We start from the raw sequence: 22,303 nt of genomic DNA, 5'->3' as shown, positions 1-22,303 counted from the left end.
CGAGGTAGAGGTCCGTAGTTTTAGACCTTTTAACCATCTGAACCCGTGTTTTGTTTCACTGTACCCACCCTTGTAATGATTTTTTATTAGTTTTTATAACTCTTCTACAAATTGTTAAGAAATGACAAATTCTATAATTATCTTCAAGAAATGCTTAGTGATTCTTTAAAAATTGAATCTCCATGGATTCTCTGTCACTCTATATTCTTAAGGTTGACAAGAAAATTGAGGTTAAACTGTGAAGTAACAAATAGTTCATGAAGAGTCAATTTTGAGAGAGTCTTCTTCTTCTTAGCATTGATTTGCTTTACTATGGCTTGAAGAAGATTAGAGAGGAATTACAATTACAACTTTTTCTTCTATGCTCTAACTTATCACGGTTATTTTAAACATTTAGACACAATCACCTCATAACAATCACAATTTTTTTTTTTTCTAAAACTAGTTGGAACACTAAGGAATCGATTTGAGTCCCAAGCCTCCTTCTTTGCATATCTGTTTGGATATATCACTCATTTAGATATAAGCAACAAGATTTCATTCAAAACTATCACTAATTTTAAAATCATGTTACAAGTAAAATATTTGATCATTGTTAGTTACCAAAATGAAGACGACTAAGTTGATTTGTTTTGTTATGTGAGTTTTTATGTTGTTGAGACAAAGCAATAATGGAGGAGGAGGACTCGAATCTAAGACATTGAGTGCACTAGTGAATTTTATTAACCACTTGAGCTACAATTTATTGTGCTTTATTTTGTAACTTAATAGAAATGTTTTGTTAAATATCACTAACATGGCCTATGGCTACATGCAGGGCCGGGCTATAGCAAAGCTGAGTCCAAAGAGTAAAAAGTCAATTGCATATCTAAGCTCAATAAGCCCATAATGTCTTATACAACATTTTAAAACTATTGATACAAATAAACGACTATTATGACGTCATTTTTACACAATTTGTGTGTTATATAAAGTGTGTGTGTTAAATTGATTAATTTTGAAGTTGTCTTGACCTAGTTGGTTTAGTCATTGACCATGTTCATTTGTTCATGTATAAAATAAGTTGCCTATCTTCTTTTTTGGCCAAAATAAGTTACTTATCTTTCACACCAAGTAAAAGTTGTTTTACCTTCACAACCTTTTTCATTTGGAAAAACTAAAATAAAATAAAATATATTGCAAAGAAAAGACTTTACAAACGAGCAACAAACAGATGCAACCATAAAAAAAAATAAAAATGCCAACGAAGCTGCACCAAAGAAGCAACAACAAAAACTAATTATATGTGGGGATATTCCAGTTTCGCTAAATAGACTCATTAGTAGCAGAATGAGCGACTTTCAAGTTAGTGGACTTAATGGCGTTGAGAACCACCCCATCAGGTTGACACGAGTTCTTGAATTTACATTTGTTCCACTTCGTCCATACATAATACACGATAGTGGGGTACAATGGTTAGAAACAATAATCTATGTTGCGTGCAAAATAGTAATCGGTGTTGCGTGCAAAAATATTATCAATAGCCTATGTAAAAACAATTGCTAATGGTCATTTTGCTAATAGATGCAAGTAAGATAAAAATTGAGATTCAGGAAACAAAGTGGCAAATTTTGAGTTTCAGGAATAAAATAGGATCAAAATCGAGTTTTAGAGACGAAAGTTGTGACTTTGGGTTTGAAGGAGAAAAGTAAGACTGAAATCAAGTTCTAGTGAGTGTAGCTAAAAATAAGCCAACAGTTACAAGTTGTTGGTGGAAAAGTTGTTATTGATAGTCTCTTTGGTAGCAAGACCTAATAACATACGACTTGTAAAAACAATTTTATTAGCAAATGGAAACGTTTGCTTGTTTTTCTAACCCTAGGTCGTTAATCCACACAAAACTCATCCCACCACGTACGGCAAAGCAATTCCAGTCCTCAACTTCTCCAAATTTTGCTCCCTTTCATTCAACCAAAAGTCAATTGAATTTGGAGTGTTATAGACAGTTGGAGTTCAAGTAATCAATTATCAAAATTCAACACAAGAATTTTACTCCACAAGGTATTTTATACGACTTTACTTCATTATTTGTTTTTGGCATTTCAATTTGGAATTTAGCTTTCTAATTTAGAGATCAATGGATGAATGATAACATGATTATTTTAATATAAAGAGATATTTAATGGTATTGGTAATGATATTGTTATGCAACGCTTTCAAAATATGAAAACGATTCGAGGAATATTATAATATGTTATATGAAAAACTTTATGGATTAATATATTAATGTTTTGTTCAATAAATTCTTGAGATTTTTAATTGTGACTTTGTTGTTTAAGGATGCCCCCACTCATACAAATCTCTGGCTTCGTCCCTATATACAAATGCAACAAATCACACGCAATCAACTTATCGAAGAAAACATACATCACCATATGAAATCAACAATATTCCTACAAAGTCCTCTACCGTGATTCTGAACCAAATGCCCGTCTCCAGTTCTGCTATGAAAACCAATGGTTCGTTCCATTCCACAAAATTCCTAGCTCAATTCAAAACAACTTGATGACATTTTTTTGAGCAGCCATTAATTCCATTTTTCAGCTTTACAAACTTTGCTACAACGTAAATATTCATAAATTTCCAGACACAACCTTCCAATTCAACCCTAAATCTGCCCAAATTATTAGTAACGATTACGATTGTCCCAAACTTAAGCAAACAAAACAGTTGAATCAATCATGTATTTGTAAAAGATAAGAGTTGGAGATCGTACGAGGAGATGCATGTACTGGTCGGGATCGAAGAAGGTGGAGTTGATGAAGTCGAGAGTGGCGTACTTGGACGAGGAGTTAGAGTTAGGAGACAACAATGAAGGGTTCGGGGAGTATAAGCTCGACAGCAGATCCCTCATCCTCTTCACCTTGTCGTCCAGCAGCACGTCGTCCACATCCATTTCTACTTTTCTTCTTGTTCTTCTTCCTCAACCTTTAGTCTCTGTGTGTGTATGTTGGTTGAATCTTGATCCGAGATTTGGCGCTACTGGAATGTAATCGGAATTTTGTTACAGGGATACAATTATGATTTTGTTAAACAACGACGTAAAGGTCAGCATCTGTAGTTTTAGACCTTTTGACTATTTGAACCCGTGTTTTGTTTCACTGAACCCACCCTTGTTATGAATTTTTATCAGTTCTTATAACTCTTCTACAAATTGTTAAGAAATGACAAGTTCTATAATTATCTTCGAGAAATGCTTAGTGATTCTTTAAAAATTGAATCTCCATGGATTCTCTGTCACTTCATATTTTTAAGGTTGACAAGAAAATTGAGGTTAAATTATGAGGTGACAAATAGTTCATGAAGAGTCAATTTTGAGAGAGGCTTCTTAGCATTGATTTGCTTTACTATGGCTTGAAGAAGATTAGAGAGAGGAATTACAATTACAACTTTTTCTTCTATGCTCTAACTTATCATGGTTATTTTGAACATTTAGACACAATCACCTCATAACAATCACTATTTTTTTTTCTAAAACTATTTGGAACACTAAGGAATCGATTTGAGTCCCGAGCCTCGTTCTTTGTGTATCTGTTTGGATATATCACTCGTTTAGATATAAGCAACAAGATTTCTTTCAAAACTATCACTAATTTTATAATCATGTTACAAGTAAAATATTTGATCATTGTTAGTTACCAAAATGAAGATTACTAAGTTGATTTGTTTTGTTATGTGAGTCTTTATGTTGTTGAGACAAAGCAATAGTGGAGGAGGATGACTCGAATCTAAGACATTGAGTGCACTAGTGAATTTTATTAACCACTTGAGCTGCAATTTATTGTGTTTTATTTTGTAACTTAATAGAAAGGTTTTGTTAAATATCACTAACATGGGCCATGACTACTTGCAGGGCCGGGTTATAGCAGAGCTGAGCCCAAATAGTAAAAAGTCAATTGTATATCTAAGCCCAGTAAGCCCATAATGTCTTATACAACATTTTAACACTAACGATACAAATAAACGACTGTTATGACGTCATTTTTATACAATTTGTGTGTTGTATAAAGTGTATGTGTTAAATTGATTAATTTTGAAGTTGTCTTGACCTTGTTGGTTTAGACATTGACCATGTTCATTTGTTCATGTATAAAATAAGTTGCTTATCTTTTTTTTTTTGGGTCAAAATAAGTTGCTTATCTTTCACACCAAGTACAAGTTGTTTTACCTTCACAACCTTTTTCATTTTGAAAAACTAAAATAAAATAAAATATATTGTAGAGAAAAGACTTTACAAACGAGCAACAAACAGATGCAACCATCGGAAATATAAAAATGCCAACGAAGTTGCACCAAAGAAGCAACAACAAAAACTAATTATATGTGGGGATATTCCATTTTCGCTATATAGACTCATTAGTAACAGAATGAGCGACTTTCAAGTCAGTGGTGTGACAACCCGTTCCAAATTTTACATTTTTATTAATTTTAAAAACGTGAATTTACGAAAATGCCCTAGAGGTAAGGACTTTGACTTCCGTTGACCATCGATTTGGGAGATGTGAGACTTATTCGTTTAGCATATCCTCATAGTACTCGTTGGTACGAACGGCGAAAGCCGTGTGCAAGTTCGGATTATAACGGTATAGTTACGGACGTTCGAAATTGGTTATTCAAGATTTAGTTTTAATTAAATTAAATCACCACTTTGTGCGGGTGAAGCCTAATCAGAAATGAGGAAAGAAGAAGAGAAAACAAAAAGAAAAAAAAAAAGAAAAGGGAAGTAGCCTTCCCGTCGACCCACACCCACCGCGAGCTCCCATTTTCCAAGGCTGATTCCAGCCAACTCCGGTGGAGTTTTTCGACGCCACCACCACCATCTTGAAGCTCTCATTCCCCTCTACAAAACTCACCCAAGAACCATCTTGATTAACCATGGTATGTGGCGGTTAGAGGCCACGAAAGTCGACGAAAATCAATAGTGCTTCGGCCACTCTTTTCGATTTTCCGGCAAGTCGGCAAAGCGATGGCAGATGCCACCACCTGGGCTTTGTAGCCCATCATCCCAGGAGAAAAACCCAACCAACCTTGACCCCGTTGGACCACTGTAGAAGACGAATCGACACTGGGAAACTTTAGGCACCCGTCGGCTTTGTGGGCAAAATTGATCATCTTCCACCCACTTTTGGACTTCATGGCAGGTATGAAAGTTGCTCCACTCACTGAGATCTTCATTTCTGTGAATTTTGAGAATTTTTGGAAATAGTTGGATTTTCCAGCGAGTCTGGGCGGCTGACCGCCACCCACGGCAGCGCATGGCCAGTGGGCCGCCAATACTATTTTTAAACTATATTGAATGTCTTGAATTCAGTTTTGATATTTGAATGACGTAGGTTGATCGTTGGAACCTAAATTCGTTACGATACATTACTTGATAAAAATGTGAATCGATGATCCGACCGTTGGATCGTCACCAAACTTGGATACATTATAATACGTAATATTTTAAGATCATAGGAATTTATGGATAGGGAATCCAACTTACGGATCTTCCCGAATTGGATTTGTAAGTTAGTAAAATAAATGTTAACCGCCACTTGGTTTTGGGCAATTGGCGAAGATCCGACCGTTGGATCGTAATGAAATTTTAATATGTTATTCTAGAAGCATATTGTGGATCTTTGGGAGTTGCGGATTGGGATCTGATATGCAGATCTTCCGGGTCGAGCTATACAGGGTGTAGACCCTACCGTCGATCTTTGATCGACGGTTGACTTGTGGTTAATGGGTCTTGAACTATTTTAGAACATCCTTGAGGATGTGTTTTACGTGAATTATGTATTCTATTGATAAGAGTTCTGAGATGTGATTCGATAATTGGTCGCAGGCGCCAATCATTCGGGACGCCTCGTTGCGTGCGCTAGAGAATCATAGCGTGGACTTCAGGTGAGTGGATCTTTTCCTTCTTATCATATGTATATAATTGATAGTTCCGCAAACGTTTCTAAATTGATTTATGCATGTCACATGCAAATAATTAACGTGAACTACTAATGGCTTGATCCCTGTTTAGGGTACGTAGGCAGTCTAACGAGACGTTAGATGCAGTCATACAAGATGTGAGATTAAATAATCGAGACAATAGCTTTGTTTGGGGAATTGAACAATGTGAGGGACATTGGTGTAAAATGTGAGTTTTAACTTTATGTGTTGGTGGTTAAATGTTGGTTATAAATCAATGTATGAAGAATCAAGAAATTGAAGTAAGGAAACGTAAGTAGTGATAGTTAATTAAACTAGTGTCTAGTTGAGCTTATCACCAATAATTATTCCCAAAACTAAGTAGTTTGGAAGTGGGGCGTTATAGATTATGCATTTCACGCTATGTTATATTATATATATTTGGAAACACTATGAAATGTTGGGTTTAGATTGTATCATGGCATATTCGTACGTATATTACGTAAATCTAATTATTGTGAATGCTTTGAAGTGCCAAATGATGCTGCGGACGCTCAGGTGAGATTCAGGTAAGTACACTTTGATGATGATGATGGTAGTGGGTATGATTGTGTTGAGATATATTAGAGCTCATAAACCTACACCCCGGTGTTAGTGCTCCCACCCGTGGCAAGGGCCTAGCCTTCACGTGATCGTTCACCTCCCGCACCACACGCTCACCTTGAATCCAAGGTAGGTGCCAGCCTGTCGTAAATACCACATTAGGTGGTTCCGACTCGTAGGTGAACTGCGATTCGTCGCACAACCTTCACGTGATCGTAGCACTTGAGCGTACTTATTTACACCCAGCTTGTCGTACAGACCACTTTAGGTGGTTCCGACTCATGTGCCGGTATACTTATTGATGAGCTATTGGCTATTGGCTAGCATGTTATTGCATATTGATGAGCTATTGAGCTATTGGCTAGCATGTTGATGACCTATTGGCTAGCATGTTATTGCATATTGATGAGCTATTGGCTAGCATATTAATGAGCTATTGGCTAGCATGTTATTGCATATTGATAAGTTATTGGCTAGCATGTTATTGAGCTATTGGCTAGCATGTTGATGAGCTATTGGCTAGCATATCATTGCATATTGATGAGCTATTGGCTAGCATGTTATTGAGCTATTGACTAACATTGATTAATGAAAGATGGATAAATCGTACAGGTCACTATAGGTGACTTCGACTTATGTGCTAGCATTGATTGAGGAGATATGGGTGCAATTGTACATGTCACCATAGGTGACTTCTGACTTGCGTGCTAGTATAGATTATTAAACACATGATTATTTATGTTGCTAACGAGATGCTATGTCGTGGTATACTTTTGGATTTACTATTGTTATACATTTGATTTCATACTTATACGTAGTATGATTTTCTGGAAACTATTCAAGTTTTACGGCAAGGGGTTACTAACTTTGATAATGGAAATGATTTTGAAAGTCTTTGTTTTGACCACTCACACTTTCTATTTTTCACCCCTCCAGGTTCTAGTAGCATGGTTTCGTATCGACGAGGAAATGTGGCACTCCCAGTTCTAGTGGCTTATATTGATGGTATAATTATTATCTTTGTTCACTGCACTTGTCTTATGCTCTGTATCACGTGTGAAATGGGTCCATACCTGCTCACTGCGTAGTTGTGTATATATGCACTTTTAAGTTTAAATTTATTCACATTTTATACACTATCACACTTTATGGCTTCGTCACCTTCCAGGTGTCAGCCAACATAGCTCGATTCGGGGTCCTAGTGGACATTCCGGGTTGGGGTGTGTCAAGTGGACTTAATGGAGTTGAAAACCACTTCATCGGGTTGACACGATTTCTTGAATTTATATTTGTTCCACTCCGTGCATACATAATACACGATAGTGGGGTACAATGGTTGATGATAGTGTGTACAAAAATGTATAGAAACAATAATCAATGTTGCGTGTAAAAATAGTAATCCGTGTTGCGTGCAAAAATATTATCAATAGCCTATGTAAAAACAATTGTTAATGGTTATTTTGCTAATAGATGCAAGTAAAATCAAAATCGAGATTTAGGAAACAAAGTGGCAAATTTTGAGTTTCTGGAATAAAATGGGATCAAAATTGAGTTTCAAAGACGAAAGTTGTGACTTTGAGTTTGAAGGAGAAAAGTAAGACTGAAATCAAGTTTTAGTGAGTGTTGCTAAAAATAAGCCAGCAGTTACAAGTAGTTGGTGGAAAAGTTGTTATTGATAGTCTCTTTGGTAATGAGACCTAATAACATACGACTCGTAAAAACAATTTTATTAGCAAATGGAAACGTTTGCTTGTTTTTTTATTTTGAACGAACGAACGACATTTTCTGCACTAAAGGAGTAGGAGAGTGGGTTAGGCCTCATAATATAGTGCTATAATAATGTAATTCAAATTTGTCTTTAGTGAGAATAAAACCTAACATATGCTTGTTATAAAAACATTAGAATAAGAAAGATAACATGTTTCCTCACTAAAAGAGAATATTGATATTCCCTAAAATAAAATAATTGAAAACCAAATGTGTAACATCCTACATCGTCTAGGGGAGTGGATCCTGTAAGCCTTATATGTATATTCCCATCTCTACCTAGCACGAGGCCTTTTAGGAGCTCACTGGCTTCGGGTTCCGTAAGAACTCCAAAGTTAAGCGAGTTCGCATGAGAGCAATCCCAGGATGGGTGACCCACTGAGAAGTTCTCTTCTGAGTCCTAGAAACAAAACCGTGAGGGCGTGGTCCGGGGCCCAAAGGGAACAATATCATGCTATGGTGGAGTCGAGCCCGGGATATGGTGGGGCCCGGGCCGGAATGTGACAATTTGGTATCAGAGACAATCCTTGCCCGGAAGTGTGTCGACGAGGATGTCGGGGCCCTAAGGGGGGTGGAATGTAACATCCCACATCGCCCAGGGGAGTGAATCTTGTAAGCCTCATATGTATATTCCTATCTTTACCTAGCATGAGGCCTTTTGGAAGCTCACTGGCTTCAGGTTCCATCGAAACTCCAAAGTTAAGCGAGTCGAGCGCGAAAGCAATTCCATGATGGGTGACTCACTGGGAAGTTCTGCTCGTGTGAGTTCCCAGAAACAAAACCGTGAGGGCGTGGTAAGGGCCCAAAGCGGACAATATCGTGCTACGGTGAAGTTGAGCCCGAGATGTGGTGGGGGCTCGGGCCAGTACGTGACAGAAAGTTCATGCCTTCTGTAATATTCAAACATAATGCCATGGTGCATGCAACTACCTTTTTCCACCGTGTAACTAATGGCAAGGTGCGTCAGGAAAAATGGGTTGTCCTTGCACTGTACATGTATATATTACGCTCCATTAGGTTGATATTTCAAGAGATCTTCCATACTCGCAATGATTTTCTTCCTTTTGCGTCAATTAATTTGCAACAAATTTAGTAACACAACTTAGATTCGGATTGAGGTCACTCAGCACTATAATCTGTTAGTATTTTTCTTCATTTGTAAATGAGAAATCTTAGTTCGAATCTCATGGATGACAAATTTGATACCAAATTAAGTTGTCTATTGTATAGTTTAGCTGAACTCTTTATCTCTTCAGTGTAAAAATATATCGTTGCACTCAAAAGATTCGGATTAAGAAATTTATTCCTTAGAAGGTGAAGTAAAGATCAATTTTCCATTTTGTTGGGTCTGGCCTATCCCCCTTACTCAATCCAAAAAGAACGTGAAGAATAATTTTCACCTACCCTTCTGCTAAGGGTAAGTAATTTTCATATGAGAAGAGATCATCTTCGGATCTCTTCCACCAAGACCATCGGATCAAGTAATCCAGGTTTTTAAAATTTCATCTAATTTGATAACTGGAATTTTATTTACTAAGAGAGAAATATGTATGCACAAAGACAAATGAAAATTCGATTTGAATATGAAGTGCGTATTATAATGTCAGAATGGTCTAGTCTTGCGCACCACTAAATTTTAGCACTCTTAAATGGAGTAGGATTCTCTCCCTTTCTAGTCTTATTTTTCTTTTCTTTTTCTTTTATTTGAATGATTACGGTTAAGTCAAGTCAATGTTTTGTGTTAATTTTTTAATAGTGAATATGTGAGAGGAGGGAAGAGAATGGGATGAGAATAGGAGGGGAACGGGATTCTCTCCTTTTTAAATCCTTCTCCTTCTTCTCTCCTTTTACATTTTTCTTTTTATCTTTTTTTTTCTTTTTGCAAAAAAAGTCAATACAAGTTGTTTACGTGACTTAATCGTAACCATTTGAATACGAAAAAATGTCCTATTATAATTTTTTAACGTATTAGCTGTCCTCGCCATTGACATCAGCCATGATGCACCAAATTAGCATTTAGCACTTGTAATTATTAAAAAAAGGTCATTAATTTTATTATTTTCCACACCCACCCAACCCTCCCATCTCCTGCTATAAAAGCCCATTCCTACACCCTTCTAAACCTTCTTTCTCCATCCGTCTCATTTCGCCTATCTTTCTCCGTTGCGCGTTTGCCTTTCAGATAAGTCCTCCTTCCCCTTTTTCTCTCTCTAGATTTTCATTTCTGCTTGCTTCTTCTTCGTTAGATCTGAAATCTCTGATCGGATTCTAGAATCAACTTTGGGGTTTTTTTGAGGTTCTTGAAAATCCAATTCGATTGGATTTGATTTGGGGGCCTGGAAATTCTGGGTTCGTAGAAATCTAAATCAATGGCTCTAGTCTTTCTATGACATTATGTTTCGTATTCGTCTGCTCCACTCGTTCTCCGTTGTCCTCCTCTACTGGGTCGCAAATTATAAAGACACAAAGATAGTTTAAAACACAGTGATTAATAATTCAAAGTATGCATGCATAATATCACAAGCAATTAAATAAAAACTACATATTCATGCTAAGGCTCAAGGCATCGCCTTAGCAAATAGAAATTAGTTACGAACAATCATAAAACAAAAGAATTTTATTGAAATAGAAAAAAAATTATAGAAAACACCTTAAAAATAAACTTCAAAAACTCTCTAGAATAGTGTGTGCGTTCCCTCCTATCTTGCCTAATGGCTAAAAAGCCTTATTTATACTACTCTAATTAAAATCCTCCTAGTAAAAGGTCTTAGAATAAAACTAGGAAACCTAATAAATTGAAATAAAATAGGAAATATAATCCTAAATTAACTTGGTAAATTCGCCAAAAAATCTGCACAGCCACGTTTTGGACCCAAATCAGCTCCAAAAACTGGCCCAAACTAGCTCGATCTAAAGCTTGGACTATTCTGAACACTTCTCCAGAAGGCCATGAACACATCTGAGGTCATCTTGGGCTCCAAAAACGCAGTTTAAGCCCAAAAATGTCACATTTCAGCAATGCGCACTGCTCCTTTATTAGATCGCCAAAAAATAACCGTTATGTAGAAAAATCCCAAATTTTGATACGAATAAGCCAAGAGACACACAAACGTCTCCGATTTGAATCGCTTCAAAATTTATCCATTTGATCATATTTTACTACAGAGGAAGTCGAATGTCCTACATTGAGAATATAAAGCAAAGTATCAAAATTCTACCAAAATAATTACCAAATTATACTAAGATTAGGGTAAAATATATAATATAATATTGACTCATCAAGGACAAACAAAGAGCTTCGGGTAAGATTTCACCTTGTCCAGCAAGGTTGAACTTCTTGCAGTCGCTTCTCTTTGAGATTACAATGATTGTATGCTTGAAAAGTAATGGCTGGTAAACAAGTTTACACAAGGGGATCGATACTACAGAAGTAGCAAAGCTTTAAACTAGAGAAAGGTAGACTTTTTGGGGAGACTATCGCTAAAGAGATCAGAGATCTGGGCTTACTAGAGCTTTGGGTTTGCAAATTTGGCTTGAGAGCAGATTTTGTAAGTTTATTTGTTTGATTGGTTGAGTGCCCTTATCTTTGTTAACTCTTTCTTCTTTTATAGGCACCTTAGCCCGACTTGCAGTGGCTTGGTTCTTGCCCGAAAGTATTTGGAGGGTAGCGAGTCATCAGCCATTTTACTTGAATGCCACTAGAAAATGCTTTTTGGCTAATAGTAGGTTAGTCTCGATGACTTGTCACTTCAGTAGGCAAGCAAGTGTTTGGTTACTTGGTTGAGAATGCTTCATTTTGCTCTTGGGCTTCGTGCTGGGCTTCGGGCAAATCCTCTTCAATTGGTATCTTTGGGCTTTGTCTCCCTCAAGCCAGTTCAAATATTAACCCAAACACGTACAATGGCAAATTGATTGTATTTTCCTCTAGGGAGCAAGATGAAGTCCGCATTCACTACTACAATATTAGCTTTAGGTGGCGGATGATGGTGACGGATGTTAGAAAAATCTTGTCGGATAAAATATATCCGACACATCATTTAATTAGTGGTGGATATTAGAAAAATCATGTCGGTTATATCCAACATAAAGTCCTGGCGGATATTTAATTGCGGATATCATAAAAATACTATCGGTTATAACCGACAATATTTTTGAATCTTTTTTTTTTTATAATATTTTTGAAGTTTCTGGCGGTTTTTAAGTTAATTGTGGCGGTTACAACCTTCAGAAATTGAATATTTTATTATTTTACTTTCTGACGGTTATTATTTTAGTATTCTGACGGTTACAACCGACATAAATGAAAATTTTATTATTTTAATATGTTATATTGATTAAAAATAATTAACTATACACATATTTTAAATATTTTTTTATCACTCATGACCCTAAAGTCTAACGAACCCAATTCCCATAAGCCATAAATTTTCTAAGAGAATAATAACAACAGACTACAATATGAAGCTCTATCATTTTTGTAATAAGGATTATGCTCCCTCACAGGCAAGCAACAAGATACAAAGAAATTCAAACAATTTTTTTCAATACGTCACAAAACACATTGTTTGGCACACAAACAATTTTTTTAAAATGTTATATTGATTAAAAATAAATAAATAAACACATGTTTAAATTTTTTTTTATCACTCATGGCCCTGTCAGATATAACCGATATGAACAAAGCAAAATTTTGGATGGCCGCCAGAATAATCTCTGAATGTTTTTTTTTTCTTTGCGATTTTTTACACATGCTATCTCAGAATATATACAAACATATATGACGGTTGGATCGTTGAAACTAGCTTCGTAGAATTCATATCCTATCAAATTGATAGATTTAACAAACACTTAAGAGTTAATATTATACTTCCATTTTGTGGTATCCACTAGTGTAAATATTTTAAATTGAAGATCAAATTTATTCATTGCATTCTTATAGGGTCGAGGAGTGTAGCTGTAAAAAAATCATTAAAATCGGAGCTAAAATAAACCGTTAAATTGTGATTTTTCGTTTATAACCGTTGAAAACTTTTGTTCCGTTACGTAATCTCTGAATGTTTGTTTTTTACGATTTTTTACGTATGCAACTCGGAGTGTGTACAAATAAGTTTGACGGTTGGATCATTGAAAAAAGTTTCGTTTCTGCATATGGCGTCAAAATGGTAGATTAAACAAACACTTAAGAGTTAATATTATACTTCCATTAAGTATAAAATAAGATTTTGTGATATCCACTAGTGTAAATATTTTAAATTGAAGATCAAATTCATTCAATGCATTCTTATAGGGTTGAGGAGTGTAGCTGTAAAAAATCATCAAAATCGGAGTTAAAATAACCATTAAATTGTGATTTTTCATTTATAACCGTCGAAAACTTTTGTTACGTTACCTAATCTCTGAATGTTAATTTTTTGTGATTTTTTACGTATGCAATCTCGAAGTGTGTACAAATAAGTTTGACGGTTGGATCGTTGAAAAAAGTTTTGTAGGATTCATATTGCGTCAAAACGGTAGATTAAACAAACACTTAGAGTTAATATTATACTTCCATTAAGTATAAAATCAGCTTTTGTGGTATCCACTAGTGTAAATATTTTAAATTGAAGATCAAATTTATTCATTGCATTCTTATAGGGTCGAGGAGTGTTTCTGTAAAAAATCATTAAAATCAGAGCTAAAATAACCATTAAATTGTGATTTTTCGTTTATAACCGTCGAAAACTTTTGTTTTGTTACCTAATCTATGAATGTTTGTTTTTTATGATTTTTTACTATGCAATCTTGGAGTGTGTACAAATAAGTTTAACATTTGGATTGTTGAAAAATAAATTCATAGAATGCATATCGCGTCAAAAACTAGATTAAACAAACACTTAGAGTTAATATTATACTTCCATTAAGTATAAAGTAAGATTTTATGGTATCCACTAGTGTAAATATTTTAAATTGAAGATCGAATTCGTTCAATGCATTCTTATATGGTCGAGGAGTGTAGCTGTAAAAAATCATCAAAATTGGAGCTAAAATAATTGTTAAATTGTGATTTTTCGTTTATAACCGTAAAAAACTTTTATTTTGTTACCTAATCTCTGAATGTTTGTTTTTTGTGATTTTTTACTTATGCGATCTCGGAGTGTGTACAAATAAGTTTGACGGTTGGATCGTTGAAAAAAGTTTCGTAGGATGCATATTGCGTCAAAACGGTAGATTAAACAAACAATTAGACTTAATATTATACTTCCATTAAGTATAAAATAAGATTTTGTGGTATCCACTAGTGTAAATATTTTAAATTGAAGATCAAATTTATTCATTGCATTCTTATAGGGTCGAGGAGTGTTGCTGTAAAAAATCATTAAAATCAGAGCTAAAATAATTGTTAAATTGTGATTTTTCGTTTATAACTGTTGAAAACTTTTGTTTTGTTACCTAATCTATGAATGTTTGTTTTTTATGAATTTTTACGTATGCAATCTCGGAGTGTGTACAAATAAATTTGACGGTTGGATCGTTGAAAAAAGTTTCGTAGAATGCATATGGTGTCAAAATGGTAGATTAAACAAATACTTAGAGTTAATATTATACTTCCATTAAGTATAAAATAAGATTTTGTGGTATCTACTAGTGTAAATATTTTAAATTGAAGATCAAATTTTTTCATTGCATTCTTATAGGATCGAGAAGTGTTGCTGTAAAAAATCATTAAAATTGGAGCTAAAATAACCGTTAAATTGTGATTTTTCATTTATAACCGTCGAAAACTTTTGTTCTGTTACCTAATCTCTGAATGTTTTTTTTTTTTTTTTGTGATTTTTTACATATGCAATCTTGTAGTATTTACAAACAAGTTTGACGGTTAGATCATTGAAACTAGTTTCGTAGAATACATATCTCTGTTAAATTTGCCTAAATTTTGTAGTGGGAAAAGTAATTTGTGTTAAATTTTTATTTATGTTTTTCAAGTATTGATTAGACAATATTTAGTTTGTGTGATGACATTTTCATTGTACAATTCTCTTTTTGTTTCTTTATCGCATATTTTACATGGATTATTATCTATTAAACCAAAAGTGTAAAAATTATCTATTAAACCAAAAAATTATTTATTTAATTTAAAAAAATGTATTCTATTTAAATACATATTATTTATTTATTTATTAAACCAAACAATTATTGTTTTATTTTTTAAAATCGTAAAACAAAATTTTGGGGTGAATTTAAAAATTTCGGAGGGAATTTTGCCGCCATTTTGTTTCTGTCGGTTAAAACCAATAGTAATGAAACTTTTATGTCCATTTTTATTAAAAAAGATGTTTCTGTCGGTTTTAACCGACAATAATGACAATATTCCAAAATAAAAACCCTCCATCTCTTTCCTTGCGCCGATGCTTCTCCCTTCCCCCTTTTCTCTTCTCCTCATTTCCTTCTCCTTCTCGGTTCAATCACCATGGATGAACAAGGCAGAAGCTATGCAAGCCCTTGAGCACAAAGACAAGCAAAGCGCTGTAAGTCCTTCCACATGCTTCCACCTATGATTTAATTCATGTTATTCTTCCTGTAGAAACTCCCCCCCCCAACCCCTCACCCACACACACGCATTTGTAAATTTGTTTGAGTTGGGTTTTCATCCATTGTCCATAAATGAAAGAACAAGTTGAAGAAATGAGAATTCCCCATCTGTTCAAATGCCCAATCAGCGTGGACTTGTTCAAAGATCCAGTCACTCTCTGTACAGGCCAAACCTACGACAAGTCGAGCATCGAAAAATGGCGTTTCTTAGGTAATCTCTCATGTCCTGTCACAATGCAGAAGCTTCACGATCCATCCATGGTGCCAAATCATACTCTTCGCCATTCCATCAATTAGTGGCCGAAGATGGTCAACCAATTTGATCCTCATTGCTTTGTATTTTCAGGATGAACTGTAGGAAGTGAAGAATATGGTGTACCTTATTATCTCAATCTGGTTTGCAGCTGCAGAATCTGGTTCAAGCATGTTGGGTCATTTCAATCAAACACCATGTGGAAGACGCATAGTTTTTGGAGAAAATGATGATCGAAAGCCTTGACTTCTTGATTGCTTTTACTAGGGCAGTTCCAATTTCGTCTCCTCTCTCAAGTCTGTAATCCATGTATGCATCAATTTTCTTGTGCAGTAAAGCATCATGAAGATGGCTGGTAAAAGTAGGGCGGGTGTCTTCACCTCTGAAACTAATAAACACATCATACTTTTCTTGAAGAGTTGGGGCATCATCATCATCAATAGCAGGAACAGCACCAGCAACACCACCGCCAGAAGAAGAATACGAAGAAGAAAATGTAAAACAGAGTTTACCATAGAAGAATTAGAACCGCTCCAGGGAATACAAAATTAAAAATTAGGACAGACAAGGAGTCGTCACTTTCACTTTCAACGAGAAGGAGAAGAAGAAGGGATAATGCCGTCAAGACCTTTTTATATATATTTTATTATTAATCTATTTGTTGTTGGTTTTATCCGACAGAGAATAGTCTTATTTATTATTAATATATTTCCTGTCGGTTATAACTGACATAAGTGTTGGCGGTTTTGTATATTTTTTGTCGGTTTTATCTGACAGAAAATGCTATTATTTATTCTTTATTAATTTATTCTCTGTCGGTTATATTCGACACAATTTCTGTCAGTTATATCTGACACAATTTCTGTCGGTTATATCCGACACAATTTCTATCGGTTTTAGAGTATTTTCTATCGGAAAATTTATTTCCTGACGCTGGCAATTCTGTCGCTTATTATATCTGACACTGCATTCATTTTCTGTCAGATTTTGCTTAAAATCCGTTAGTAATATACTTTTTTTGTCGGTTTTTGAACCGCCAGTTATAGATAATTTTGTAGTAGTGATTGCCATGTTGAGGCTTTTTGTCAATCATCTTGCCACTCCATGCTTAAGGAGAACATCAAAGGAGAATTAGACAATTTCATGTTCAACAGTGGTGAGGTGACAATTGCATAAACTCGACCAACCCTACGAGGAATCTCTCGTATATAATCAAATTGTCTTAAATATTCCATACAATACCACTTATTTTTGTATATTAGTTTTCCTAAAAACCATGAACTCCGCATTTGCAAATGAAGGGGAAAAAACTTGATTGCAAAGAAAGAGGCATGAAGACCGTTTCTTGGTGAATTTTGTATAAGGCAATCGGACATCGCTCTCAATACCATGCCAGAACAGTATCAACCATTTGTAACTGACATTTCCCATTTATCAGGTGTAGTTATTGCCTAAAATAAGTGTCAAACTCCTAATCAATATATTTTCTCGTCTATCTCCTCCTCCATCCACCCAATCAAGTCACGAACAAACTCGAAAACATAGAGGAAACTAAAACAGAAAGATAATCATAACGACGAATAAAAGATTATGGCCTCGAAGCTTGTTGCAGTGTTTCTCATGTTTGTGGTTGTTCTTGCAGCAATCCATGTTTGCAAGGCCGAGGCTAATGACGATGAATTCAAGGAGTGCTTTGACAAGAGATGGAAAGGTCCAGCGGTCACACTTTCTGTGAGATGAGGTGTGACACCGAATGTGGAAACAAAGAGAGTGCTGGTAAGTTTAAAAGTTTTAGGAACATATTGATCATATGGGGTAGTGTTTTATGTAGTTATGTTTTCAGATAAATGCTTATATTATCAAATCCTAAATTCAGACTACAAGTTGAAGTGAGAAACAACTTGATCAATGGTCCATATTCAGTCTTAGGACAACATAAGTATCTTATATATGTTCCTAACTACTGGCTTTGTATTGTGCTGTAGAAAAGCTGAAAATATCAAAGTTTGAGGCTAAGGAATATATAGCTAATCAGCAAGTACCTTCGCCTCCTCAGAGGAAGAGCGATATGAAAAAAATTAGTTGATTAGTTTTCATGGATCTTTTAATGCACTGGTATTGCTTTTATCTGTGGAGAAGGTTTCATATATACAATTTCCATGCATGGGTTGTAAGAATTATTGTGAGTATCGATATCTTTGTCAATTACATCACTTGATCATTTGATTGATCTTCCAGTCCTAATATAGTATTAACTTTGATTGACCAATTATGTACATAATTCCTATTTGGTAAACTTACTACGGTGGGATATATAATATATTATTGTGATTATGAGTATCAATCTCTCATTTAATAATAGATTTGGTTGAGAGATATCCTAGCAATTATACAAGGATAGTCACTACTCTCACAACGTACATTCGGAAGAATGAAACTCAAAGGAATTGACGGGGTCCACACAATCGGTGGAGCATGTGGATAGATAATTGAGCATGCCATGACGTTGTTAGGATCTAGGCCTTTATTGCCCTGTGTACACATTTTATTATGAGCAAGCCCTATCATTGTTGGAACTCTTCAATTTGTAGAGAGTAGAAGACTCTTTTTGCCATCCGAAATAGTCACGTCTTCTGTATTCTACAGATAAGTTTAATACAATTAGTTCATCTCTATTTTATATTGATTCGATTCATTATATTTGTGGTCCTAATGGTCTTCTTGTTGTGCCTTTTAGAATATCTCTTACATAGGGTACCATTTCGCAAGATATAATATATCATAATTTTTTTTATCAACTTTTGTTTTTTGTAAACATAAACTCCAATCTTTAAATTTAATTAGATGAAAACAAAATTGTGAATTTAATCTTTAATTTGTTTGAAGTTAACTCACTGGGATCAGGTAAAAAATTTTTGTTTTTCTTTGAGAGACACGCCCCATTTGTAATGGAACCCAGGTATAATTATTTTTCTCCATTAATCAAATCTAATTTCTTTATAAATAAATGAAAGAGAGATGCAAGTGATTGCTTGGTGGATGAAATTTTTCTCTTCCACTCACCGCATTCAGGGTTCAAAGTTCAAAAAATAAAAATAAAAATCAAGGAGAGTTAACTAAAAGTTCACTAAAGAAAAAAGAGAGTCCTTTAACAGCCAGCCAACGATAACGAAACCAGTTGAACAACAAAAAGAGAGATGAAAGATGGATATATGGATGGATAATTCTTATATCATCCAAAGATCCAAGTAACGTATTCTTTTATTTATTTCTCATCCTTATTGATATTCCATGAAGGGACGCACAATACAACATAAAAGAGAAACCCTAATCGCAATGAACCATGCATGTGCAAAATATTTCACCAGACACGCCGGGGGTATTTTCGCATTTTGACGAGCTGCTGAGATCTTGCAACCAACACTTTTCTTCACATTTCTCGTCATACCCTATATTATTGCAGAGCTAATCCGCTCTCACCACTTTGCATCTCTTGGCATCGGTAGTAGCTGCACAGATATATTTGACAAGTGAAGACATAAAAAAAAGAAAAAAAAGAAAGAGTTTTACTAAAAATCAGCGTATATAGTAGTAAAAAATTCGTCATGCATGGATATTTGCAATAGGACGTGGAGGGACTAGTAGCTAGTTACCTGAACACGGAAGAACAAGAACGATTAGAAAAATGAGGAGTGAAAATGATTTGGCCATATCTTAAACCTTTAAAATGTAAGTACGTATTTTGTGAGCAAAAGAAAACCTACAAATAGCTATGAGCCCGTGAACTTGTCTTTGTATCACAATATTTCTTGACATACGTAGTAAATTAAAAATAAAAATTAATGGACAAATCTGTAAGGATCCATTCCTTTTTAGTTGTGAATTACAATTTTCCCTGTACGCATAAATAACTCACAGAAAAGCACAAAAGGAAAAAAAATTTGTATACATATTAAACTGTGATTTAGCTGCAAGTATGTATTCTTACAAGTCATCAACAATGTATTAATGATTAATGTTGCACAGGAGATAACGAAATGTTAAACAAGCACATATTATAGTGAGACCTACATAGTAAATTACAAATAAATTAACACTACTAAATCGGCTCCTTCTATTGTAAGGAATCATTCCATCTTACATGTAAATCAAGTGTACCAGGATAACTCAATAAGCATAAAAAGAAAAAGCTATGTATACTCCTCTAATTGTGATTTGTTTGATAGGAAATATTATTCCTTATAGGAAATGGCCAAAGATTTTCCATTTAATGGTTTATAAACAAGTCCTAAAGCAATGTATTAGTCATCAGTGTTGCAAAGGCTATAAGGACAACCCTATTACTTCGCTGATGTTGCATATATAGACGGATTTCCTTCTGTTTTCGTTAATGAAAATCACTTGGGTTGCTTTTTGTTGTAGTAGTACCACTATAAAACACCGTCCTTTACAACGGCGAAGCTATAGGTTTTGATAGAGGTGTGGGCTAATATATGTTAACCAAGATCAATCTTACACAAGGAAGAAGAATAAAGAAAACTTAGAGAGAGAGAGAGAGAGAATTTAGAGAGAGAAGAAGAATCTTGTTATATTTCCTTAATCTTCAAGTAATACAAGGCCGAGATATTTATAATCCTATAATTACAAGACTAACTGCCTTAACTAACGGATCTTCTAATCTAATTACAAATGGCAACATCTTATACATCAACTATTATACTCTATCATCCCCCCGCAAACTCATGCTTCGATGGACGGAGCATGAGATTGTGACAATGAGTAAGAGACAAAGGAGAACTCAGGCCTTTAGTCAAAATATCAACAAACTGCTCTTTAGAAGACATAAACTGAACAGAAAGCTGCTTCTGAGCAACTCTTTCCCGCACAAAATGAACGTCAACCTCAATATGTTTAGTGCATTGATGGTTAACTGGATTAAAAGCTAAAGCAATGGTTGACAAATTATCACAAAATAACACAGGTGGTGAGGATAAAGAAACCTGCAGAAATGCTAACAATTGCTTGATCCAGTCTATTTCAGCAGAAGTGGATGACAAAGCTCAATATTCAGCCTTAGTGGAGGATCGAGAAACTGTCAACTGCTTCTTGGAAGACCAAGAAATAGGATTGTTCCCTAAAAATACAGCCAAGCTAGTAGTAGACCTCCTATCATTTGGATTGCCTGCCCAATCCGCATCACTGAAGGCCTTTAATTGCAGTGGTCCATTTGAACAATAGATGCCATGATGAAGGGTACCCTTTAAATATCTCAGGATACGTTTGATTGCAGTAAAATGGGAAGCCATGGGATTCTGCATGAACTGAGACACTTGATGGACAGAAAATGCTATATCGGGCCTTGTAAAGGTTAGATACTGCAAAGCACCTACCACACTCCTGTATAAGGTAGGATTTATATAGGGATCACCATCATCTTTAATAAGCCCATTGTAAGGCAAACAAAGAGTGTCACAAGGTTTGGAATCAACCATCTCAGTCTTAGTAAGAAGGTCTAAAACATATTTGGACTGAGACAAACATAAACTAGTTGTAGTTCTTGATATTTGAATGCCCAAAGAAATGAAAATCCCCTAAATCCTTGATGTCAAACTCAGTTGTTAATGCATCAATAACTTGTTGTATAGCTGCAGCTATACTTCATGTGATGATAATATCATCCACATAAAGTAATAGAATGACAATGCCAAAATCAACCTGCTTGACAAATGGAGAAGAGTCTGAATAAGTGTTTTTAAAACCCAAGTATGGCAAGAACTTTGTAAACCTATCATTCCAAGCTCGAGGAGCTTGCTTGAGTCCATATAGAGACTTGTGTAGCTTGCAAACTAGGTGAGGAGAATTAACATCTGTAAACCCTGGAGGTTGAGCCATATACACTTCTTCTTCCAAAATACCATGTAAAAAGGTATTTTTGACATCGAGTTGCCTAAGGGACCAACTAAAGTGAGCTGCAAGGGCCAATACTAACCTAACAGTTGTGGGTTTAACCACATGACTGAATGTTTCCCTATAGTCAATTCCAGGTTCTTCACTGAACCCTTTAGCTACTAGACGAGCTTTATGGCGAGCAATAGTGCCATCAGAATGCCTCTTAATCTTGGATATCGACTTACAACCCACCAAGTTCTTGGTAGAAGGCAACACCACCAG

The 22,303-nt window shown here is 35.1% G+C and overlaps 1 protein-coding gene across 1 annotated transcript; it reads right to left on the bottom strand.

Moving 5' to 3' along the window:
- Nucleotides 1-21,192: 21,192 nt before the first annotated feature.
- LOC125471055 (uncharacterized mitochondrial protein AtMg00810-like) lies at nucleotides 21,193-21,624 on the bottom strand. The gene has a single exon (XM_048570921.1). It carries the CDS (start codon nucleotides 21,622-21,624, stop codon nucleotides 21,193-21,195), a length of 432 nt encoding a protein of 143 aa, XP_048426878.1.
- Nucleotides 21,625-22,303: the final 679 nt, after the last annotated feature.

This window comes from the organism of the source record quoted next, unplaced genomic scaffold (assembly GCF_019419815.1).
Source record: "Pyrus x bretschneideri cultivar Hongxiangsu unplaced genomic scaffold, Pyrus_bretschneideri_v1 Contig56, whole genome shotgun sequence".
Lineage (NCBI taxonomy): Eukaryota > Viridiplantae > Streptophyta > Magnoliopsida > Rosales > Rosaceae > Pyrus > Pyrus x bretschneideri.
This window is presented reverse-complemented; position numbering and strand designations above follow the sequence as displayed.

Bases quoted from the DNA above. Each gene is read 5' to 3' on its own strand.
- LOC125471055 (XM_048570921.1), bottom strand. From the start codon at position 21,624: ATGGTTGATTCCAAACCTTGTGACACTCTTTGTTTGCCTTACAATGGG.